The sequence below is a fragment of the Cydia amplana genome, chromosome 16 (genome assembly GCF_948474715.1).
Source record: "Cydia amplana chromosome 16, ilCydAmpl1.1, whole genome shotgun sequence".
Classification (NCBI taxonomy): Eukaryota; Metazoa; Arthropoda; class Insecta; order Lepidoptera; family Tortricidae; genus Cydia; species Cydia amplana.
The window spans coordinates 16,615,796-16,642,104 of NC_086084.1; the positions used below are offsets into that span (position 1 = coordinate 16,615,796).

General features: G+C 42.5%; 1 protein-coding gene across 1 annotated transcript in view; it reads left to right on the top strand.

Moving 5' to 3' along the window:
- Window positions 1–2,008: 2,008 nt before the first annotated feature.
- Window positions 2,009–26,309, top strand: part of LOC134655485 (epidermal growth factor receptor substrate 15-like 1) — a 44,693-nt gene continuing 20,392 nt past the window's right edge. Inside the window, exons 1-19 of the mRNA XM_063510949.1 lie at window positions 2,009–2,090; window positions 2,517–2,561; window positions 5,140–5,274; window positions 8,950–9,048; window positions 9,324–9,488; window positions 9,884–9,994; window positions 10,381–10,545; window positions 10,703–10,962; window positions 11,253–11,484; window positions 11,544–11,621; window positions 11,653–11,730; window positions 11,762–11,839; window positions 11,980–12,057; window positions 12,089–12,166; window positions 12,307–12,384; window positions 12,416–12,493; window positions 14,766–14,927; window positions 15,321–15,410; window positions 15,926–16,123. Coding sequence (XP_063367019.1) covers window positions 2,064–2,090; window positions 2,517–2,561; window positions 5,140–5,274; window positions 8,950–9,048; window positions 9,324–9,488; window positions 9,884–9,994; window positions 10,381–10,545; window positions 10,703–10,962; window positions 11,253–11,484; window positions 11,544–11,621; window positions 11,653–11,730; window positions 11,762–11,839; window positions 11,980–12,057; window positions 12,089–12,166; window positions 12,307–12,384; window positions 12,416–12,493; window positions 14,766–14,927; window positions 15,321–15,410; window positions 15,926–16,123 — 2,235 coding nt within the window. The 5' untranslated portion in view covers window positions 2,009–2,063. The remainder of the gene's footprint in view (window positions 2,091–2,516; window positions 2,562–5,139; window positions 5,275–8,949; window positions 9,049–9,323; window positions 9,489–9,883; window positions 9,995–10,380; window positions 10,546–10,702; window positions 10,963–11,252; window positions 11,485–11,543; window positions 11,622–11,652; window positions 11,731–11,761; window positions 11,840–11,979; window positions 12,058–12,088; window positions 12,167–12,306; window positions 12,385–12,415; window positions 12,494–14,765; window positions 14,928–15,320; window positions 15,411–15,925; window positions 16,124–26,309) is intronic.

Here is a 26,309-nt window from a genome sequence, read left to right on the forward strand (position 1 = left end):
AGATGTTTGCGTCTCTGGGGTCACTTCGCAGGCTTCGTAACTTCTTGCCGCTCGCTACCAGAATTGCGCTTGCTCAGTCTCTTCTTCTCCCTATACTGGATTATGCCGATATTTGCTATCTTGATCTTACAGAGGACCAGCTAAATAAACTTGAGCGCCTTCAAAACGCATGTATAAGGTTCATATTTGGCTTACGCAAATATGACCACGTCTCTGAATTTCGCACCCAGCTCAAGTGGCTCCCTATTCGCCATCGCCGCAACTCTCATATTCTTGTTCTTCTTTATAATATTCTCTTCAACCCCACTACCCCCCTATATCTTAAACAGCGTTTCAGCTATCTTTCTTCTGTGCGGTGTGCGGAGAAACTTCTCCTTGCTCCACCATCTTCTTCATCAAAATTTTATATAAACTCTTTTACTTTTCGTGCTGTTCGGTTGTGGAATGCTTTGCCATTAGACATTAGACGTGCTAAATCCCTTCCCATTTTCAAATTTCTTTTAAAATCACATTACCTTTCGCTGCCTTAATTTTGCCTTTATTTATGCCTGTATAATATTTTATGTATGTATGTATATATGTATTTATTATATTTGTATTTATGTATTATATTAAAGTATGTAATGGTTTTCGTCTTGTTTTATTTTAATTCTATTTTTTATTAAATGTATATCGGCACTACCCGTTCAATGTTGTTAGTCCTTAGTTTCCTGCTACTGAAAGGTTGTCTGGAAGAGATCGCTTCTTAGCGATAAGACCGCCTGTTGTTACCTAGCTTTTAATCTGTATTTAATTTCTGTGTATTTTTAATTGTATGGTGCACAATAAAGAATATTATTATTATTATTATTATTACACACATATATATATACATACATATACATACACATACATATGAATTTAGATGAACTTACAAAGCAGAAACACTAAGATTTTCCAGTACTGTCAGCAAAGTGCTCACTTAAGGATTTTTTGAAAGCAAACCTGCTCGGACACTGTTTAATTTTGACAGGGAGACTATTCCAAAGGCGAGCTGCCTGAATAGAGAAGGAATCGGACATGTAACCAGTTCGGTGAGATGGTATAGACAGAGAAAGATTGCCGGAAGAGCGAAGCTGACGGACACGAGAGACACCATAGTAGTGGAAGAAAGATTTTAGATATTCGGGGGACTGAGGGTCGTTAAGAACAGAAAAGAGGGTGCAGAGCATGCGAATGCTCCGACGAATACGAATGGGAAACCAGCCAAGTTTAGAGCGGAATGAGGAGACATGATCGTATTTACGGAGACAGAAAATAAAACGAATGCAATTATTCATTAACCGATCTAATTTGTCCAAGAGCTCCTCATTTAAGTCTGGATAACACACATCACCATAGTCGATTATTGGTAGGATTAAAGTTTGTACAAGTAATATTTTAGTTTTAATAGGTAAAAAGTGTTTAAGCCTGTTGAGAGCATGAAGTGAGCCAGTAACTTTACGGCTTATTTCAGCTACCTGTGTCCTCCAGCTCAGGGTACTATCCAGAAAGACACCCAAGTCTTTTACACTTTGGCTGTAGGGAATAGACGTGCCGTTAAAGTACACAGGAGGTGTAAATTCTACTTTAAGGAGCAGAAGGAGCTGTCGGGCGCCGCCTATGACAATGGCCTGACACGTGGAGGGGTTAACGAATAAACCGAACTTTTCAGACCAATGTTGGATGTGTATGAGATCCAGGTGGATCCAGGTTCAATTTATCAATGGTGGCATTAAGGTCAGCAATGTTACACTGGTCATAGAGTTGCAGACTTTCCCCAAAATTGGGGCCGAACGGATGTACTTTTAGCTACCTGTAGCAAAGCGACGAAATCGTGGAGTGAGACACGCCCAAGACACGCCTGACAATACCCAAAAACAAAAATCTTAGAAAATTTTTCTTCTCGATTGTACATTTGGGAAGTCGAAAGTCGATAGATAGGTACCGAAAATGTTTTTATTGATGTTGGCAACATCCAAGCGAAACGTCAAAACTCTGTTGCCTATGGACTCTATTGATTGGTCAACGAGGAGATGTAAAAAATGGCTGCCTTGCATTCTCCTACCCAGGTAGAATTAATTAAAATTAAATAATCCGTGTAGTGCAAATTAAACAGAGTTATAGCACAGGAGACAATTTATTAAGTGATCTACAATATCGACCAGTAAACGTTGCGCGAAGAACAGAAATGTTATGAGATATTCAGTGACAAAGTTTCGTGAACTTAGTTGATTTACGCTGCTTCAAATAATATTGAAATTGACTGCTGCAGTCCGTGTTTAATAGTTATCTTCGTTATACAGTGTAGTGAATATACGTGGTGTAATATACAGTTTAAAACCCAAACCAACCAGTAGTTCCGTAACTATTTCGGTTTCAGTTGAATGTCATGAACTGACCAAATGTCACACCCTTCGTGTGATTGAAAATACTTGTTTTAAAAGTTATCACGCCGGGAGTTTTGTGTTTTCAAAATGTGGCTTGAACCGTTGCAGGTGGCAGGGAACCACAGCGCGATATACGAAGCGTATTATCACCAGGTATGAGATATTTTAAGTTACTAGTGGTCGGTTACAGAGTGTCTTGCATGTTTCTCGTTATAACACTGCGTTACGGTTGATAGTGGCGTATTGATTATGGAATTACGATACCACGGCTTGTGTCCTTCCAAATCGATGTGATTTTTTTAAATAATGGGATGCCTGGAGCTTTTCTTGGCTTTAGAAATGAAATGACAATTTAGAATGGCCTCTACATGAATATCTAACATTAGTTTCTGAATTTAATAATAGTATCATGCTTGCTTATCTAAGATAAAAGATGTTAAAAATGTTTTTCGAATTCTTATTGACTCTGCTGTTATCAGGAAATCCTAAGGTTGTTCATCTTGATTGTGAGAGGCATCACGCATAATATATCTGATCTGATATTGACTATAATCCTCTCTAGTACATATGTGTATGAATGAAACATTTATATGTACCACTGATAGTGTGATCTAAAAGTGTAGATTGTATAAACTATCAATAAATGGCAGTCATGAAATTTGCAACAATCAAAACATGGAAGTAGATAAAATATCATTCAATAGAACTTGCTAACTACAGTTGTGTGTAGGGTTTGCAATCCGGATCCGGAATGTATGATATTATCCGGATCTGGATCCGGATCCGCGGATCTTCCCATACATTTCGGATCCGTCGTGCAAACCCTAGTTGTGTGCAATATAATAGCAGTCAAAATAAAAATGAAAATTAGGGGAAAACCTTAACTTTAGATCAATTATATTCGATATTTTCTTATAATTCCTCTGCATTACTTGACATTGTATCAAAATTTACTGTAGCCTTAACTTAAATAATATTGGAAGTAAAAAAATTAGATCATGAAAATCGGCTTTTTTACTACCCCGCGCAAATTCTTATAAAAACGTAACAACATACGAAATAAATACATTTGTGTAATATTATTGTAACTTAGTATTTTGCGTATTATTTCCAATCAAAGCTTTACATCTAAACCTCTGTCATCCCGAAAAAAATAAACTTTTCTATAAGACGATCTTTTTTTACTTCCAATATTATTTAAGTAAAAGTTACAGTTAATTTTGAAACAATTTCAAGTATGCATGCATGCAATGCATAAGAATTATAAAAAAGGTCCCATATAATTGATCTAAAGTTATAGTTTTCGACTAATTTTCATTTTACTATTGACTGCTTGTTTAAGTAGATTCAAAAAGTCTATGACAATCTTCATCACTGCTATTATATTGCACACAACTGTATGTAAACAAAAGTTACTAGTAAATTGACATTTAGTGTCAATTTTAGTATGGCGGTTTGTTTACATGTGGTTTACATAGCAAGTTCTATTGAATGACACTTTAGGTGTAGTTATACAGATTCTTGACTAAAAAATGTTTACTATACAGGATCTATTCGTCTGTAAAAATGCATGTGGCAATCATTATACTCCATTCCAGACATGATTAGGCAAAAAAGAGAAATGGTTCTTTATAGTGTAACTTTTAGGATGCCATTCCATAAATAACATTGCACACTTAAGTCTAGTTCTACTTAAATAAAAGTATTGAAGAAAAATAAATTATTTCTAACAAATTTATCCACCAGTAATTTTTGCGACTCACATAATAATTTGTAAATAATACAAAATTCTTCTTTTCATCCTATTATACATATGTATAATTAGTTTTATACCGAATACCCTCTATTGGGTATAGAAGGGCCTACTTCACTGATTTGGGCCTACCGCCAACCACTTTGTATGTTCGTCTATACAGGGTGGATTTTCTTTTTGGGTCAGTGAGGGCAGCTACCAGATCCCGTGCTGCGACGAGAAAACGGTCTTAGAAGACCTTCCCTCGATTTCAAATTAATGAAGATTGGCTTTTACAGATTTTGGAAAAAACATACAGGGCGCGAGAAAAAGGTAATAAATAAATAAAAATAAATAATGTGAGCCTATATAACGTCCCACTGCTGGGCACAGGCCTCCTCTCATGCGCGAGAGGGCTTGGGCTATAGTCCCCACGCTAGCCCAATGTGGATTGGGGGGAGAAAAAGGTAATTTTTGACAAACTTTTTTTTTATGCCAATCGATCCCATTCCTATTGAGGATCAAAAGCTTGTATGGAACCAAAAAAAAATTTCCGGCTAGAAAAGCCACAAATCGAGGAAAACTTTTCCCATACAATTTGTATGAAAATGAAAAGTTTCATTTTTCACATACTATTTTTGTATGGCAAATGATTCCATTCCTATCCAGTATCAATAGTTTCTTTGGGGTCAACTTACGGTAATGTACTAAAAAGCCACAAATTAAAGAAAACTTTTTCCATACATTGGCATAAAAAAAAAGTTTGCCAAAAATCGCTTTTTCTCGCACCCTGTATGTTTTTTCCAAAATCTGTAAAAGCCAATCTTCATTAATTTGAAATCGAGGGAAGGTCTTCTAAGACCCTTTTCTCGTCGCACGGGATCTGGTAGCTGCCCTCACTGACCCAAAAAGAAAATCCACCCTGTATGCAACTATAGCAAGAGTTATAGAGAGGCAACGAAATTTGATTGAACTCATGTATTGTGTGGTGTGTTGCAGGTGGACCCGAACGCGACGGGCGCGGTGCAGGCGCCCGACGCTGCGCGGTTCCTCAAGAAGTCCCGCCTCAGTGACGTCGTGCTGTCCAAGATATGGGACCTCTCCGACCCCAACGGCAAGGGATACCTCGACAAGGTAACTACAAGCACTTTAGTTAACTACATGCAGAAGCACTTGAAGCACAGGATCAATATTATTGTGCGCTGTCTAGTTAAGGTTATCTGTGTATATACCTATGGTGTATCTTGCAAAATAAATCGCATAAATCTGTCATTCCACTGAATGGCATTTTAACGGAGGTGGTCCGTCGGGTCGGGCCTGAATATACCTAACTGACGTTCCATTATCCTTTAAGTAATATAAAGAGGCAAGAGGATGTTTCTGAACTGAAATATCGAAACCGAAACCGGATACAGCATCGGGACCGGAACTTTGTTCGCCGTTCGGGCGTTTGGTTTCTTGCCCACACTTGTGGGAGAGAGATGGCAGGAATGCCAGTTTTTTTTATCGGAGGGATGTGTTTGTTAACTACCAATAGAATCTCTTCATTTACCTATCCTCGCTCAGCGCAGCCCTTCGTATTGGTTCTTAACAAACGCCTCCCTTGCTACGCATCCTCGCATATCTCTGGTGGAGACGCAGCCGTATTGTGTTACAATTGTATTATTTACTCTGTGTTTATAGATTGGACCTCAATAGGTAACTAGGTTTATACATACATACGTACAGATGTGTCCGTCGGAGCGGACCGGTCAATAAATGGCGTCTTTAAGGTGGTAGGTATTGATAAGAATTGATTGAGACATGTAGAGCCGAGTGCCCTCAGTAATTTCGTAGCTCCAGCTTCAGTAGGCGCTTGGCTACTCTTTAAGTAACTACACCTACTATAGGCACTTGAGTAAGAGTATAGATAGATGCTTCAAAGATGATCCAACACTGCGGACTAAGTCCGCACAACGTTTGAAGGCCGTGTCTGGCGAGTGCCGACATTATGAGTATTATGACGAATGTGCACGCATTCCGGATATTGAAGTTACAGTTGGTCAAGCAGATCTTGTCAGTAGAAAAAGGCGGCAAATTTGAAAAATGTAGGCGCGAAGGGATATCGTCCCATAGAAAATTTGAATTTCGCGCCTTTTTCTACTGACAAGATTTGCTTGACCAACTTTATGGGGGATATTTTTTAAAATAATTTTATTTATTTATTCGGGAAACATACAGCACATAATAATACAATAAGGTAAAAGACATTATAGCCAAAACACTTATTTTTACACAATTTGATTATAAAAACACAAAAATGCGCGTTTTCGCAGATATAAGGCCTACCCCCATATGCCCCATATAACGAATTTCATCGAAATCGTTAGAGCCGTTTCTGAGAGTGATAATATGATAAGATAACATATCACTTCTCAGGCCGCCTGTTTGCTTTGTCGCTCCGACGTTTCAACAATCATGACATGATCATGACATACGAATGTGGATAACAAATAATTCAGAGTCTTTAGTCTAAAGTTCTAAACAAATGTTTAGTGCTGTAAAGTTTGGTTTGATTGTATAGTGTTGAGACTGTTGAGTGTAATCCTGTGTATTGAGTGGTGGGCGTATGTGATGAGTTCTCAGTGGAGCGTGGAGTTTTTAAGGTATCATTCCACTAGTAAGTTATTCGTAAACCTTATTGCACGGGCATACAGCCCATCGCTAAGGCTGCTTTCCCACTGAGCCAATCCAGCGGAACGGAGAAGAGGTTACAATCAATGCTATTGGTTGATTCCCGCACGTCTCCTCTCACCACACCACCGCCTCAATGGAAAGGCAGCTTAAGAGTGCTCCTGCTGATGTTATCCTATGAATGCTTCAAATAAAAATATTTTTTCTTATTATAATAATGCTGGAATGTCGAAGTTGCCCCCTTGCATCCGCCCACCGTCTTATCAGTAAAATTTCCAAGATCTTATCGCGTAAATTATTCCCCGAATCACATCCCAAGTGTAAAAGTAATGTTGTTATCAGCCTAAATATGTTTACTCGACTAATTAGTAAACTATGTGGTTTAAACGTACGACGAATTAATTCATAAAAAAGCGTTTGTAACAAAATAAACGATAGCGCTCAAATTAGCGCTTTAATATTTCAAAGGATTATTATATGTAATTTACGAATCTAAGATCCAGTGTCGGGATTCGGGATAGGTAGTATGTACTGTATGTATTTATTCCTAACAAGATATAGCACATGTACCTACCTAAATCATCTTGCTTGTCTGCTGTGTACTGTGTCGGCACCTATTGTACCTAAGGGCCTTGGCAAATCTATGTGAGAGTGTGGATCAGACCAGATGTTTGTGGACTTTGTGGGCAGTAAAGAACGTCGCCAAACATAAAACAGCTGATAGCCCGTCGTTTTACGTCCCGAGAGTCCCGCCAGCTTGGTACAACATAGTAAAAATAAAACAGCAATTTACACCCCGCGCCTAATACATATATGAACTGGGTGTATTAGTCCAAAGAGTACTCGTACTGTTTAGTTTGTACTACGGTTGCGTGTCGGGTATCGATTGTCGTAAATACGAGACGCTTTTCGTTTCACCTTTCGCTCGACTACAAATGTGTTTGCGGTCCAACTACAAGAACGATTATATAATTGTTTTGCCGACTGTCGAGTGTGACTATTAATAGTACTTTTATTATTTACATCTTTACCCGAATTAAGTATATGTATTAGTTTATAATATTTTGAATTTGTCGCGTTTTTCAGGTTTAATTTCCAAAATATCGATTTTGGGGGAAAAAGGTAGGAATCAAAATTGTTCAGAATTTGATTCTTTACAAGTTTAGTCCTCTTCATTTATGCCGTAAAGTTGAAAATAAACGAGATAATGATAATATTTCGAATTTGTCGCTTTTTTTTAGGTCCAATTCAAAAAATATCGTTTTGGTGCAAAAAAAGTTCAAACAAAAATTGTTCAGAATTTGATTCTCTACAACTTTGTTTCTCTTCATTTATGCCGTAAAGCATGGAACTTAGGAGATAATGATAATATTTTGAATTTGTCGCGTTTTTCAGGTTCAATTTCCAAAATATCCTAGAAGAAAAATTGTGAGGACCAAACTTGTAGAGAATCAAGTTTCCTACAATTTTTGTCCTCACGGTTTTATTGTAAAATCAAAAATGGCCGAGTTATTCAAGAAAAACCGTTTTTTTTAAACCATTTTTCGAATATACACAGGAGCCTGATTCAGTCTACTTTTTGAATTTACACTCCCAGTGACCCCCCCGAGGGACGTACGAAAAAAAAATCCAAGAACGAATTATTCACGGGTAGGGTCGGTTTTTTGGATAAAATGACTGTACTATAATGGTTCCTTGACATTTCAATGATCTCGTGGAGTTTCTTTAGTTGAATTGTATTTGGTGCACTAAGATAACAAAAAGGCCTCCGACAGCCAAAGGTCCCCGACCTTATGCTGATCTTGACCGCAATGGCCTGTTACTATACTATATAATGTGTTTATAGCCTTAGTTCTTTGAAACCAAACTTTGATCGTTATTTATAACACTATCGGCCCAAAAATCCATACATAAACTCGAGATAGCGCCGAGTTTTCATTATCATGTCCAGTCGTCGTATTTAGGAAAATTCTTTCTCTCGAACAACGATTTTTAACGCGATTGGGCTAAAAATGTACAAATTCTAAATGGCGACCTTTTATCCAATCCAAAAGGAGTTTACATATTTCTCCATCATTGTTTCGCGAAAGAAGTTTGTGCTGTTGATTGATGCAACATATGTTTGATTGTGTGCAGACGGGGCTGTTCGTGGCGCTGAAGCTGGTGGCGCTGGCGCAGGCGGGCCGCGACATCAACATGAGCAACATCCACGCCGACACGCCGCCACCCAAAGTGGTCAGTACACCTACCTACTTAGTTAGGTCACACTATAGTATTTTGACGTAATTTAACCTAAAGGTAATTTTGTGTCAAGCAGAGCTTTCCCTTACCGAACTTTTTTCTTGAATAATTTCGCCATTCGGGCGAGATTTGAACTCGTGGCCATCTAAATGCGGATTATGTAGTCTCTCTGCACATGGCGTCGGGGTGGGTCTGTTATCGAACCTCCACTGCGACACCGCCGCTATCGTTCAAGTGTCGGCAACAATGACAAGCATGTTCCGCTTCAGGGCGAGCTGCCGCGCGCCCCGGCGCAGGGCCCCCCGCGGCCCGCGGCGCCGGCGCCCGCGCCCGCCGCCGCCTCCGACTGGTCCATCAAGCCCGGCGAGCGCGACAAGTACAACGCACTCTTCGACTCGCTGCAGCCCAGTAACGGGCTCATCGCCGGCAACAAGGTACAGCTGTAGGAATGTGTGACGAGTTGGAAGTCACCGCGGCCTACGATTGGTCCATGAAGCCGAGCGAGCGGGACAAAACACGCTTACCATACGTACCACAGTCCATACATTGTGTTGTGTTATGACCATTGGATTGGGTCATTTTAATAGGTACACTCACTAGGAGTCCGGAGTCGTGTAAGTTTTTAACTATGTATAAGTAGTGGGGACGCCGAAAATGTTGTCCCTTTTGGAATCTAAGATGGCGGACATGCGCTCTTTTGTGAACGTCATGGTATTCGTTTTCAAGGTTTTCGCGGGTGCACATTTCTAAAATGATGATAAGGGATAATAGGGATAGTGTGAAGTAGGTAGGTAGGTACCTAAATATTAGTGATCGATAATGTGTGCAGGTGAAGGGAGTGCTGATGGAGTCCAAGCTGCCGCTGGACACGCTGGGCAAGATCTGGGACCTGGCGGACCAGGACCGCGACGGCATGCTGGACCGACACGAGTTCTTGGTGGTGAGTCGGGAGCACAGGTTTTTGTAATGCTTTATTTATTTAAACTTTATTTCACAAAATATAACTTATGTAACACAAAATATAACTTAACAAAAGGCTGATTTACTGTTGTTTTTCTGAATAAAGAATTTATAAAGCGTATTCCGATTCCGTCACTTCCGTCGCCGATTCTCTACTAGTCAAACTTGAGGCAAAGTAGAAAAAATATGCTTTACGGTTGACGCTATTTTTCGTTCTGATACCCGGGACGGTGCGTTCTTTCGACCGGTTACAGATTGGAAGGTCACCTCGGGTCAGGAAAGTTATAAATATGTACACATTTTGTACCTCAATAGTTTAAAGCGAATTGTACCTCGTTGAGCACGGTCGCGTCTCGGTCCCGGCAGGCCATGCACCTGGTGTACAAGGCGCTGGAGAAGCACGCGGTGCCGACCACGCTGCCGCCCGAGCTGCGCGCGCGCCCGGCGCGCCCCGCCTCGCCCCAGTGCCGCCCGCCGCCGCCCAAGCAGACCAACGCCAGCCTGCTCGAGGGCCTGCTGGACTTGTCTAGCGTGAGTATTAGCATAGTCTCGCACCGTGGACCCCGAATATACAAGCTCCCCCGAGTACTTCCTGACATGAAAATACTCCTTTTCTAAATAAATCTTCCTAACCGTTTGCATTGGATCCGGGGAGAGACATAATTTGACGTAAAGTTTTGTCCGGCAGCCGCCGTCGTCGCAGCCGCCGCTGATCGCGCCGCTGTCCGCGGCGGGGCCGCCCCTGGCGCCGCTCGGGTCGGCCCCGCCGTCGGCCCCGCTCGAGGCCTCGGCTCCGTCGGGCTGGGCGGTGTCGGCGGCGGAGAAGGCCGCCTCGGACGCGCAGTTCGCGGTGGCCGACGCGGACCGCGACGGCCTCGTGTCGGGGCTCGAGATCAAACACGTGTTCCTCGAGTCCGGGCTGCCCCAGCAGACCCTCGCGCACATATGGTGGGTGCTATACACGCTCACGCTTCCCGCCCCCTGGCATGGAGCCTATCCCGTACGAGACGTCATACTTGATGCAGTCTTACTGGCAAAACAATATCTCATCACGCTTAAAAAAGGACTGGCTTAATTGACTCCCAATTTACTTGGTCTGGAAGACCGTGTCAAAAGCGACTACATTTGTACTCATATACATTTAACATCTTTAAGTATTTAGGAGCCTTTAGGAGACAATCTATTCAGTATGAATTTAATTTAATGTATAGTGTCTGATAATTTCTGATCGTTCACAGGGCGCTCTGCGACATAGAGGGCGTGGGCAAGCTGAACCGCGGGCAGTTCGCGCTCGCCATGTGGCTCGTGAAGAGAGCGCTGCGGGGAGAGGCCCCGCCTCAGCACCTGGCCCCCAACATGAGGCCCCCTCCCGAGGCCGCCGTGCCACAGGTACCTCACTGTTCACATGTGGCTTGTGTAGAGGACGCTGCGGGGAGAGGCCCCGCCCCAGCACCTGGCCCCCAACATGAGGCCCCCTCCCGAGGCCGCCGTGCCACAGGTACCTCACTGTTCACATGTGGCTTGTGTAGAGGACGCTGCGGGGAGAGGCCCCGCCCCAGCACCTGGCCCCCAACATGAGGCCCCCTCCCGAGGCCGCCGTGCCACAGGTACCTCACTGTTCACATGTGGCTTGTGTAGAGGACGCTGCGGGGAGAGGCCCCGCCCCAGCACCTGGCCCCCAACATGAGGCCCCCTCCCGAGGCCGCCGTGCCACAGGTACCTCACTGTTCACATGTGGCTTGTGTAGAGGGCGCTGCGGGGAGAGGCCCCGCCCCAGCACCTGGCCCCCAACATGAGGCCCCCTCCCGAGGCCGCCGTGCCACAGGTACCTCACTGTTCACATGTGGCTTGTGTAGAGGGCGCGGCGGGGAGAGGCCCCGCCCCAGCACCTGGCCCCCAACATGAGGCCCCCTCCCGAGGCCGCCGTGCCACAGGTACCTCACTGTTCACATGTGGCTTGTGTAGAGGACGCTGCGGGGAGAGGCCCCGCCCCAGCACCTGGCCCCCAACATGAGGCCCCCTCCCGAGGCCGCCGTGCCACAGGTACCTCACTGTTCACATGTGGCTTGTGTAGAGGGCGCTGCGGGGAGAGGCCCCGCCCCAGCACCTGGCCCCCAACATGAGGCCCCCTCCCGAGGCCGCCGTGCCACAGGTACCTCACTGTTCACATGTGGCTTGTGTAGAGGGCGCGGCGGGGAGAGGCCCCGCCCCAGCACCTGGCCCCCAACATGAGGCCCCCTCCCGAGGCCGCCGTGCCACAGGTACCTCACTGTTCACATGTGGCTTGTGTAGAGGACGCTGCGGGGAGAGGCCCCGCCCCAGCACCTGGCCCCCAACATGAGGCCCCCTCCCGAGGCCGCCGTGCCACAGGTACCTCACTGTTCACATGTGGCTTGTGTAGAGGGCGCTGCGGGGAGAGGCCCCGCCCCAGCACCTGGCCCCCAACATGAGGCCCCCTCCCGAGGCCGCCGTGCCACAGGTACCTCACTGTTCACATGTGGCTTGTGTAGAGGACGCTGCGGGGAGAGGCCCCGCCCCAGCACCTAGCCCCCAACATGAGGCCTATAAAAGATATAGGTAAGATCGACCGATGGTCAGTTAGTCAGTAAAAGAGTGTCACCGTTCATAATCAGTGCCTGACACCGAGCCGCCTCGACGAAGATTGGTCTGATCAATGATCATCTGGTCGGACTGCGACCTCTAGGTGTTCAAGATTATCGACAATATGTTCGAAAAACTGCAGGGCTTTTCGTAAACTGGTGGTTGGCAAAAACCGGTCTTAAGGCGGGACTGCCGAGAGAGTCTTGTTAAAACCAAACCTTTAATCAAGCGGCACAGCTACATAGGTGTTCCGGATTCATTAATTTGTCGCAGTGTATTGTTTTTATTGCACTGCTCGCCGATTATCGAGATAGCGCCGCTCGTAAAAACGATTTAGTCCGTGAAAACGACCGTCATTTGATTAATACATTCATTTGTATTACTAGTTTTGATGAAAGAGCTGCGTAAATAAATATGCATCAGCTCGATATTGAGATTTGAGAATAACATGGAAATGGTAATTTTTAGAATTGTATCTTTATTTCTTATCTTTGCAAAAAAGTTAGATACCTACATGGAGTTAAAGGAGAGTGCGCGTACATTTTGACTACAGGGTGGCCCAAAAATTCGTTGACAAGGTTTTTTCTAATTATTTTATTAATACATCAGTCAAATCTTACAAAAAAATCTCCTAAGAAAACAATACGTGATGTAGTTCTGTATTTTTTTGTATGTTGTTTGGAGTCCTTGGAGAAATGTGAAACTGAGAAGTTAACTTAGATTCCATTACATGTTAGTTACATACTGGTCGACCTAATAAAAGCTTGTTAAAAAAGCGGCCAAGTGCGAGTCGGACTCGCCCATGAAGGGTTCCGTATTTAGGCGATTTATGACGTATAAAAAAAAAACTACTTACTAGATCTCGTTCAAACCAATTTTCGGTGGAAGTTTACATGGTAATGTACATCATATATTTTTTTTAGTTTTATCATTCTCTTATTTTAGAAGTTACAGGGGGGGGGGACACACATTTTACCACTTTGGAAGTGTCTCTCGCGCAAACTATTCAGTTTAGAAAAAAATGATATTAGAAACCTCAATATCATTTTTGAAGACCTATCCATAGATACCCCACACGTATGGGTTTGATGAAAAAAAAATTTTTGAGTTTCAGTTCGAAGTATGGGGAACCCCAAAAATTTATTGTTTTTTTTCTATTTTTGTGTGAAAATCTTAATGCGGTTCACAGAATACATCTACTTACCAAGTTTCAACAGTATAGTTCTTATAGTTTCGGAGAAAAGTGGCTGTGACATACGGACGGACAGACGGACAGACGGACAGACAGACAGACATGACGAATCTATAAGGGTTCCGTTTTTTGCCATTTGGCTACGGAACCCTAAAAAGGGTATTTTTTTCCTTAGAATGAAATTTTTAGTTTTTCCTATATATCTGAACAAATATCGGCACAACCGCTCATGCTATGAGATATATTGCGATGAATAAAGTTGTAGCAAATTTAATTACCTTTCATTTAAGTGCAAGAAAGGGTCAGTAAGTTCTACAGTTCTCTAGTTATCGTAAAAAATGAAATCGCTATAATGAGGAAGGCAACTAATGTATCGTTTAAGGACTTTAAGGCATCGTCAAAGTCATTTAAGGAAGCACAACTTTTTTTTGCTTGCAAAACATAGTTTCACATTCCTCCAAGGAATCCAAACAACATACAAAAAAATATAGAACTACATCACGCAATGTTTTTTTATTGTAAGATTTGACTGATGTATAAGTACAGTCAGCAGCAGGAGTTGCTAAGCGGGCGAGGTGTTCAAAATGATCTTGACGCGACTTTATTATTAAGAGTATAAGAGCGTGTGAAGATAATTTTGAACACCTCACCCGCTTAGCAACGTATTTAACTAGTACAAAATAAGTACAAAATTAAAACTACAGTTTTTTATGCAACAAAAAGTAAATTGTCTTCAAGATATCCTTCTTTCGCTTTGATAACGATCTCGAGAGTTAACATTTAGAATCGAGCATGGGTCGTTATGGGATATAATGTCGCGTCCGGAGGACTCGAGGGGTCTGCGATGGCTGTCGTCTGTGCAATGTGCCTCGTCGTACTGCGTCTCGTGTCCTGCACGCACGCAAAGCTTTCCGTTTGAGTGACGAAGCCTTTAGTGTATTGTATTGCATTGTTTCAGCCCGCGGAGGCGCCGACGCTGGGCCCGCAGCCCACGCCGGAGATGGAAGCCATCGCGCGCGAGGTGGACGCGCTGGCGCGCGAGCGGCTCGCGCTGGAGGCCGAGATCGCCGCGAGGAGCCGCGAGCTGGCCGCCGGCACGCAGGAGGCCGCCGGCCTGCAGGTGACGATACAATACCTGGGGCACTGGTGGAACCTAGGTCGACGCGAGGCCCGGGAGGCGGGAACGTCGAGGCCGTGGGACGACGCTAATAAACCCTGTCACACGACTACATACTAGACTACTAAAGGCTTGTGCACACCGGCTGCGTGTGCGTGACGTGCACGTGTGCGTGCAGCGTTGTAGTATACAGATCCTTATGAGAGACGGCACACCGCTTGCGTGACGTGTGCGTGTGCGGCTCCAACATTTTAACGCACGCGCACGTGCACGTCACGCACACGCAAGCCGGTGTGCTCAGGCCTTAATAGTAATTATGTATTAGTATACCGACCGTTCTAAAATGTATCTAAGAGCATTCCGCATCGGTTAAAATTTATCTTTGCTTGATTTCAGAGTGAATTGGACACGTTAACGGCGACGCTGAAACAGTTAGAAAACCAAAAAGGAGAGGCACAAAAGAGGTTAAATGATCTGAAAGCACAGGTTAGTTTGTTGGTATATTTATATTGTAACGGACATGGTTTAAAATATGTATAGCTTTTTTTTAGTAGAATGTTACAAAAAAACGGCAACCGTGTTCCTTGGTATATCAAAGGCATTTGACCGAGTTAATCATAAGATTTTTTTTTTATAAACTACAGTATCAAGTTTAATGCTAAATATTAACCAGAGAACATCAAATGATGTGGAAATAACGCCGATCTAAAACACCTAATATGTGCAATTTACGTTTTTTTACCTTTAAGCATAATGTTAATGGTGTACCGCAAGGAAGTACGCTCGGTCCGCTTCTTTTTATTAACATCAACGATATTCACAGTATTCTAATCGAAAAAAGTAATATTTGCTGCCGATTATATTGATTAATTTAAATTTTACAATTGTACAAACAAATACACGTTTTTAGAAAATATTATGTTTGGATCGGATTGATGGAAATTGATCCTAATTTATTTATAAGAAGTTTTTGACTCGTGTTGTGAATTTTGTGTCCTCAGGTGGAGAAGCTGAGGTCTCAGGTGGCGGCACAAGAAGCCGCGGCCGACGAGACCTCCGCCGAGGTGGCGGCGCGGCGCCAGGCCGCCAACAGTCTGCGTGAGCGAGAGAGCATGCTGCAGGACGAGCTGGAGCGAGCGAGACGGCAGGCCGACGAGCTCACGGACGCACACAGCCGCACCGTGCTGCAAGTCAGCCAGGTAGATACGCCGACAGGCCGCCGAGCGAGAGAGCATGCTGCAGGACGAGCCGGAGCGAGCGAGACAGCCGACCGACGCGCTCACGCACACACACACAGCCGCACCGTGCTGCAAGTTAGGTGGCAGGAAGCGAACAGGCGGCCTCTCTAGCGGTGTCGCAAATCTTTCTCGGCGGGGATAAGTTCTATTTTCACTTCGATTTCGTGTACATCATCGTCACCAATTATAAACCTCTTCCCTTTTCGCCAACTAATTAATTATTAGCGTTATAAATGTGCTAAAGCTGCAGTCTGGACGCCGGCGGACAGAGGGGCGGCGAGCGGAGTTTACGGCCTTTCCCGATGGCGGTCGAGTTCGATATAAGAACGGCCGGGAAGCGTAGCGCGGGCGGCGGGAATGCGAGGAGGGGCACCGATCTCGCTCACGGAACCGATCGATGCCACTCGGCGGGGAGCTCGTACAACAACATTTTGCGAAAATGTTAACAGCGACAGGCGGTAATTTATGGTCGGCGCACCCGACCCGACCGATAAATATACTTTCTCAAACATGCAATGAAATGTCGTCGCTCCGGGCGTTATATCAGGCTTCGAAGTATCACGTTTAGGGCGGAGCAACTCCAGAGAACTGTAAAGGAGTTTCATACGAAATTGAAGGCCTAGGCCGGGAAGTAATTTTGTTTTAATTCTAATGTAAACATGGGGTATGTGTCCATGAACAGGCTAAACAGCCGAATTATATTTTTTTTTATATTTTTAGTGAATGTATGGTTATCGGACCAAAATATCCGTGTTAACGCCTGTTATACACGAACGTACTGATATTAAGAATACTTACGAATCTGTATGATTCAATGTGTTAATGAATAAATTTAAAATCTTGTCTATACGTAAGTCACCAGAGACCATAGACAATATTTAAAATCCTCTGCATTTATTTTATTTATTGAAATTAAGATTCGTATTATCAGGTTGTGTATAATGGCCCTAATAGGGTCTATTCGAACACTACACACGCGAAATACGGACGACTTACGTAAAAAAAAGTCATTATGGCAGGTGTACCGGTCGATGAGAGATGTGGGAGAATTAAAAATGCAGCGTTCATGCAGATAGGTAGTACAAGACTCTTTATTCAAGTAAACAACTATGCTTGATGATTTTTAGGACCCGTAACGCCATCTATTAGAAGTAATGAGTATTATTACATAAGATTGATACGTTCAATGGTTCACATGCAAAATTAGGACTTTAAAATTATTGTGATTACATAGTAGATGGCGTAAACATCAAATCGTATATGAATTAACTTGAACATACTCCCCCGGAAAGGACGGAGTCCTTTACACAAGGTAAAACACATAATTTAGTTACAGATCTTTGCAAAACACCAGAAATTGTACGTATTTCGTAAGTCCGAGTTAAGCCATCAGGGCCGGGATGTTTCCCTATAATACGGCCCATAGGCCAGCTTCCAGGCGGGAGTCGTTGGTCTTTGACCAGTACCAAATCGCCTATGTCCAGATCTTTGGTTACGCGGTTCCACTTAGGACGTTGCTGAAGACGGGTTAAAAACTCCTTCTGCCACTGTCTCCAGAAATCTTGCAACATCTTTTGCGTTAGCTGCCATCTAGATAGCTGGTGAATCTTAGAGTCTGTATAGTCATCATCAGGGATACTAACAATCTGTTCAGTGGTCAAAAAATGACCTGGGGTTAACGGCTGTAAGGAATCCGGATCATCATTGAGAGGGTATAAGGGCCGAGAATTAAGGCACCCTTCAATCTGGGTGAGGAGCGTCGTTAATTCTTCAAAGGTGAGGGTTGAATTTCCTATGACCCTTTTCATATGATATTTGATAGACTTAACGCCGGCCTCCCATATACCACCAAAATTTGGAGCTGCAGGAGGAATATACTTCCATTTAATCCTCATATTGTCCAACAGGGCTGCAAACTCGTCTGGGATTCTTGCTTGACCTTGGCGCCACATGGCTATCAAGTCTTTCTTGGCTCCTATGAAATTTGTGCCATGGTCGCTCCACATCTCTGCGCATCGTCCTCGTCTAGCTACGAATCGTCTTAAAGCTGCTATAAATGCCTCTGTACTTAAACTGCTCACGAGTTCGATGTGAAAAGCTCTGGTCACCATGCAGACAAATAGAGATATGTACGCCTTGGTGGATTTTGCCCCACGACCTTTGCTCATACGCACGTTTATAGGTCCTGCAAAATCTACTCCGCTGATCAAAAAAGGCTTTGCGGGCTTTACTCTTATAGCAGGCAGATCCCCCATGAGCTGACTGCCGGTTTCTCCTCTCTGCCTGATACAAACGATGCAATTGCGTACATATTTCTTTATTTTATTAGTCATGTTGATTAGCCAGTATTTGGATCGAAGATACATCACCATCAATTGCGGACCGCCATGAAGAGTGCTGCTGTGTGCTTCTGCTAGAAGAAGAGGTAACAGAGCATTGTCTTTCGTGATTATAATGGGGTGCTTCTGTTGGGCTTCTAAATCAGCATGGCGTAGTCGGCCGCCTACTCTCAACACACCCTTTGGATCTAAAAAGGGGGCGAGTGACAACAATCGACTTTTTCTTTTCAGCTGTCTCTTACTCTTTAAATCTTCAATTTCTTCTTGAAATTCGATTTCCTGGGATCGTCTTAAGCAAATGGTAAGTGCTTCATCTCTCTTCAGTCGTCAGGTAAGTTGGTAAGTGATCTTTATTTTCTCTCTTTCTTTTCAGGTGCAGCATCCATCTACGACAGTATGCGATTATTCTAACCAGTTTCCCGAGCGACGAGTATTTAGTTATCAAGGTAAGTATTAAATTCTCTTCATTTTCTTTAGTTGTAGTAACTAATGTTTTTATAACCTTTTTGCATTCTAAGTCTGTTTCAGGTACTTCGGTTCCCGGCAGTTCTATGGCTGGCTCCTTGAGAAACGCCGGTCCATTCCACCAGAGTGTATTTGTCAACAGCTTTCTAGGCATCACTCCTCGTGAAGCTGGGTCCTCTGGATTGTGTTTAGTATTGACATAATACCACCCGTTTATCTCGTTCATCTTCTTTATTTCAGTAACTCGGTTTTTAACAAAAGGAGTCCATCGACCTGGGTCGCCTTTTATCCATGACAGTACCACTTGTGAATCTGACCAGGCAAATACTTGATGTTTTTGAACTTTTAATATGCTTACTACATGTTTCAGGAGTCTACACAGCAGAACAGCAGCGCACATCTCCAATCTGGGCATGGATATTTGCTTTAAAGGCGCTGTTTTCGTTTTAGCCGTGAGTAGAGATACTTGTACTTGCCCGTCTGTTTCGATGACTCGGACGTATATTACGGCTGCGTACGCACTCATCGAGGCGTCAGAGAATCCATGAACCTCAATCGAGCTTCTGTCTGCGTTGGTATGTATCCAACGATTTATCTTTACTTCTGTCAATGCAGGAATCTCTTTTCTAAACTTCAGCCACTCTTCCTTCACGTCATCTGCGAGTTCTTCGTCCCAACCAACACCTAATTGCCATAATTTCTGCATGAATGTTTTAGCGATTACTACCGCAGGCGCCAGCCAACCCATTGGATCAAATAATGAAGCTATATCGGCTAAAACATTCCTCTTCGTGACAGGTTGTTCAGGTGAGTCTTTCAAATTATTCGTTGTTTGTAACTTGTCTTCTTTAGTGTTCCAAATTATACCCAAAGTCTTAATACTGTCTCTTCCATCTACTTCTCTTTGGGCCTTTGGTGATCGTTTTACAGATTCAATCTCTTGCATGAATGCTTCACTATTTGAACTCCACTTTTGAAGCTCAAACCCACCCTTTTTGAGAATTGCTGTGATTTCTTTCTGATTTATTTTAGCTTGATCTTCTGTCTCATGCCCCGACAGGACGTCGTCCATGTAGAAATCCTCTAGTATTATACGCTGTGCTTCAGGATACTCTTGACCCTCATCTATCGCAACTTGACGTAAGGTTTTGATGGCCAAGTAGGGAGCGCAAGAGGTCCCGAAGGTGACGGTAAGTAGTTTGTAATCTTCTATCGGTTTTTGAGCATCAGTTCTCCAAACAATTCTTTGATAATTTGTATCTTTTTCATTAACTTCAATCTGCCGATACATTTTAATGATATCCGCGACATATGCGATTTTGTGTGTTCTCCATCTCAGCAGTATGTCGCGTAAATCTTCTTGCAGAGTAGGGCCTACGAGTAATGCATCGTTTAAGGTAACCCCGTTAGTTCCAGCACATGAAGCATGAAATACAACTCTAACTCGTGTAGTTTGTTTGTCGTCTCTTACAACAGCATGATGTGGTAGGTATACGCAATTCTCGGTTAGTTCTTTATCATCTACTTTCTTCATGTGTTGCAGATCTATGTACTCTTGTAAGACGTCGTTGTAATCTTGTTTCAATTTTTGATTCTTATCTAATCTTCTTTCTAGCGACATCCATCTCTTCACTGCTATCTCTCGTGAGTCACGTGGTAGCACAGGTGGTTCTTCTCTAAATGGCAACCTGACTACGTAACGACCATCTTCTTTTCTTTTGTGTGTCTTCTCATAAATGTCTTCTGCCTTCTTTTCGTCTGAGGTTAGTGTATTGCTTTCTTCTTCTATGGTTTCTAACTCCCAGAACTTCTTCAGCATGTTGTTAAGATCAACATTGAGATGCATGCTGACGATGTTTTTTGTGGCAGTGTGTTCTGTCCTCACATTTCCGCAAATAATCCACCCCAGGTGACTGTCTTGTGCTATAGGTGTTCCTGAGGGGCCATTGATCACTCCAGGTTTAATAACTTCGCTCCAAACTTCGACTCCTAAAAGCAAGTCGATGTGACCTGGAGTGTGACATGTTGGATCTGCGAGGCACAACTTCTCGACATGTTTCCAGTTTTCTATCTTCACTTCATTCTCCGGCATAATGTCGGTGACGTGTCGTACAACATAAGTAGTTGCCTTCATCTTCATCTTAAGCTCGATTCTTGATGAGAACTCTATTTCCGTTACATACTTGAGTGTAGTCTTCATTTTCTCAACTCCCGTGACATGCCCACTGACTGAGGTACGTCGTAAGCGAAGCCTTTGTGCTGCGGCCTCAGTTATAAAAGACTCTTGTGAACATGGGTCCAACAGCGCTCTCATCAAGTGTTTTTCTCCGTTTTCAGCATATACTTGCACTAATGCAGTTGGCATCAGCCGCGCGCGACTCCCCGTAGTGAGGTGAGATATAATACTCTTTTTATTTTTATCTTCTTTTTCTTCCTTGGTATCTTCTTTATCCTCTAAAAGCTGCGCTGATGCCTCCGGAACCGGCGCAGAGGTCTGAGACTGCGGGCTCCACGTGCTGTGCAACAGAGAGTGGTGTTTTCTCCCACATCGGCGGCAAGAAGATCGATGTTTGCAGAACTTGACTGAATGCCCCGGTACCAGGCAATTAAAACAAAGCCGCCAGCCTTGCACATATTCCACTCTCTTATCTACTTCAAGTTTCGTAAACTCCTTACAAGTGTATAATAGGTGGTCTTGGTTACAAAAAATGCATTTCTGTTCGCTCTTATTTACATGAAAACTTCTTTTATTTACAGGTGCACTCGACGGCGGAGCTTGTATCATTTCCAAAACACGAAATCTTTTTTCCAGGAACTTGTCTAACATGTTCAGTGTTGGTAATTCACTAATCTCTAGGGACCCGAGCTCGAGTTCCCATTCTTTGTGTGATTCGGAGTCTAACTTATTGACAATTAAATGAATTACCAGTGTATCCCATGTATCTACTTGTATATCTTGATTTTTCAATTTATTCATACATTCACTTGTGGTGTCTAACAAATCTCGTAACCCTTTCGATGTTCCCGTAGCTAATTTTCGTTGATTCACTAATCGTGCCAAAATTGTGTTTACAATAATTCGTTTGTTGTTGTATCTTTTTAATAAAATATTCCATGCCATGTCGTAATTACTCTCGCTGATAAACAACTTTTCAAATAATGCATTTTTTGCACTTTATTGAGTGTGGTTTTATTGTGTATTAGCGATGTGTACATATCGTGAAACGAAGTCCATTCGTGATAACTGCCCGAGTACTGTGGAATATTAATTTTAGGCAGCCGGACTTCATCACTAACACTAGTGGCAGTTGGAGGGTTATGTGAACTCGATGTATTTTCTCCGCTCCGTGAACTTAACTTCAATAACAAGTCCATCATATCTGACCGTAACTCGATGTATTGTTCTTCGACTTCCATAAAATAATCTTTTGTGAAATATTCATACTTTCCTCGTTCATGTTTAGGTACCAATTTCAACATTTTCATGTGATTGCTGTGAAACTGATTCCAATATTCGGTCAATATTTCCATTCGTAACTGTACATAACCACTAGTCAGTCTTTGTTTCGGCGATTTCTTGTAATTTGAAATAGTTTTCGTCAACATCGCGTACACGTTTTCTTGTTCCTTAATATAGTCTTCCATAATGAAGATATAAGCACACCAACGTTTGTATACACTTATCAAGTCTATTTATCACGTATTATACAGTTTTTTCACTTTAATTTCTTCTTAAATCCATTTAAATTCGTTAAAACGTAAACAACATTTGAGGTTAATTTCGATGTCACACTAATATAGTTCTTATATCCGTTCGGTAAGGACCACTTTTGTACCGGTCGATGAGAGATGTGGGAGAATTAAAAATGCAGCGTTCATGCAGATAGGTAGTACAAGACTCTTTATTCAAGTAAACAACTATGCTTGATGATTTTTAGGACCCGTAACGCCATCTATTAGAAGTAATGAGTATTATTACATAAGATTGATACGTTCAATGGTTCACATGCAAAATTAGGACTTTAAAATTATTGTGATTACATAGTAGATGGCGTAAACATCAAATCGTATATGAATTAACTTGAACAGCAGGATTGGAAGGAAAATTAAAAAACTTTTGTCGTGTAGCTATTTGTGGTTGATATTTATAATTTGTTTTTTTGAGTGGTGATTTTTTTTATTTCATTGCATATGTTTGAGAAAAGCACTATACATGCCTAGCCGTGAAAAGGTCTTGCCGACTTCGTATCACTATCCGGCCTCCCTACGGTCGGCCGTCTATACCTACTCACCCGGCAAGCCCTTCTTTCCCGGCGTCTGCAGTAATGTACTATTTCTCAAACATGCAATGAAATGTCGTCGCTCCGGGCGTTATATCAGGCTTCGAAGTATCACGTTTAGGGCGGAGCAACTCCAGAGAACTGTAAAGGAATTTCATACGAAATTGAAGGCCTAGGCCGGGAAGTAATTTTTTTTTTAATTCTAATGTAAACATGGGGTCTGTGTCCATGAACAGACTAAACAGCCGAATTATATTTTTTTTTTATATTTTTGGTGAATGAATGGTTATTTCGGACCAAAATATCCGTGTTAACGCCTGTTATACACGAACGTAATGATATTAAGAATACGAATTTGTATGATTCTGTGCGGGTGCGGGTTCGCGATGAATGTTAAAAGTCGAGAGAAAGTAGAGAAAATGTTTATTAATGTTAAAATGTTAATAGTTAAATGATTGTTAAAAGTTATGTTATGAAATGTTATAGTGATCGAATGCACCCGGCCGCGATGGTTCCGAAAAGTACACTGAATTTAGGTTAATGCAAATTATTGGTTAACGCGTCTTTTGCTGACAGGGCGCGCTCGCGCCGCACGAGGCTTAAAACGTGTTAAAGGTGCATTGCACCGAACATCTTGCGGGGGGCAAACGATGAGATGAGATGGGAATGTTAAAAGAATGATACAAGGTGATTGTACAATCAACTTAAAACTAGAATATTATTCATTGAATGATATTTTTCTTAAAATTGGGGAGCTTCCCCTGTCCATATGTGTTGATCCACTCATCTCCGATGTCTGACATGTAAGCACTTTCACTCGCGCACTATTTATTTCTCCTTCACTCACACTTTTCGCTCGATATCGCGCACTAACACTACACTTGTCATCACTACAAATGTCACCGGTGATGGTGCGCCGTGCACTGCAGGGCGTGGAGGCCGCGCTCGCGCTCGCTCGGGGCGGCGGCGGCGGCGGCTGGTTCGGTCGGCGTCTCTCGAACATGTTGTCCGATGCTGCTGGTTCCTCTGGATTTGTTGGGGTTGCCGGAGCTCCTAGAAGTTTCCATTGGCAATGTTTTTTCCGGCAAATTAGTATAATTGCCATTATGATAATTGTGATCCAAAGGCAGTATATGGCAGTGTAGTGGTGTACATCATGTATAGAATAGTCGTTCTCGTCGGGTAGTTGACTTTCCTTTAGTGCTTTTATTTTTTCTTGTATGTTTTTATCTTCATTCCTTTCCATAAAAATTAAGCTGTTGTTTTCGAATTTTTCGACTGTAATGTTTATTATGTGGTTAATTGGGTCGATTTCTGGTGTAGGTATGCTGTCTTTTAAATCTGTTTTACTTTGCATATTCATGTGCGTGTGAATTGCAAAGTTATCTGTTTTTACAATGCAATTCTCCTCGATATAAATAATATTAGCGCGTGCCAATGTTTGTGCCGTAACTCGATCTGAGCATATTGTTCGAAACTGACACTGATCGCAACAAAATATAAGTAATAATTTGGCTTTGACAGGCTAATCCACTTGTTCTGGCACGCGGCTATGCTTGTTTTGCATTTTAAATTCTGCTTTTCTTCCTTTATGCACAAATCCTGGTCGGTGTTCATTTTGTATATAGGGACCTTAAGCGGGCACATATACGTAAACGGGTCTCGTATGATACAAACTTCAAGATCTCTTTCTTGCAATGGCATGTATGCGTCCTTTTGAAGGTTCATTGCTACGTATTTTTCTATGGGGATAACAGATATCATATTTATGTTTGAGCTATGCGGGACCGGAATAATGTTATAAAGATCGTAACGATCACGAGTTATTAATGGAATGCGAATCTCAAATATCATATATTGGTCAGTCATTCTTGCTTTAACTTTTAATACTTGGTAGATGTTTTGAAGGTGTGTTTGTGTGTTGTCGATTGGTAGGGTAAGGTCGCTTAGAAGTTGACCAGATATAGTGTTCAATTCTTTCTGTAGTTGCTCGGGGCTAATAATATGTATGTTCATTTTATCATTGTAAATGTTAGTTATAGTCTCTAATAACATGTCTTGGATTGTTTTAAGGTGGCTTAATAAATTATTTGCAGCCATAGCTACGACTGTAAATTGAGATATGCTCTCTGCAGCTGTGATTTCTTTCTCCATTGCAGTGGTGTCCTTTTCTAAAGAAAGTAAATGTTGATGTATTAACTTGTGTTGCTTTTGTATTGTGTCTTTGGTTCTCAAGAGCATGTTATATTCGGCTTCTACGATTGATGTTTGATTTTTCCACATTGTGACGATGTGTTTTTCATTTGTTCTTATAAGACTTATGTCCTTTTGATATTGTTGAGCGAATCTATCATCTAAGACTCCGAATAAAGTATTCGCTAGGTTCCCGACACCGTTGACAAATCCCCGTCTCTTGCGTGTCTGCTGTTTCAGCTGATGTCTGGATAATACTTTATTGTAATGTTGCAGCTCATCGTACGAATGCCGTAGTTGTAGAAGGATGACGTCACAGTGTGAGAGGCTTCTTACTTGTTTACAAATAGTTTCCAATTGTTCGTTGTACTTTCTGTATGCAGATACCCCTTCCCAGAAAGGGCTCATGTCGTAGTACGCAACTAGTTTCCACTCGTCTCTAACTAGCTGCATTGTTCCCAGTTTATCGAAGTACAATCCTTGACCTTCGTTGATAGGCGTCATTTTGACGCAATTTCCGGCTGCTAAAAATGTTAGGAAATAAAATAGCATCATCAACATGGATGCCATGCATCCCCGTTTGGCTGTTTTTTTTGTTTTTGATTGTTTCAGGGTGTTTTGTTCGGCGGGTTGTTTTTCTGGTTTAGGCTTTTCCAGGGGCAAGACAGATAGTTTTACTACGGGTCTTTTGAGTATTCCCTTTTCTGTTTTTAATGTTACTACTCTCACATATCCGTCCTGACCTGCGTGCACGTCGATTACTCGCCCTAGCGCCCATTTTCCTGCCGGCAAATTATCTTCGTGTATGACCACTACGTCGCCTATTTCAAGGTTTTTCTGAGGATCGCACCATTTCTGTCTTGCTGTGAG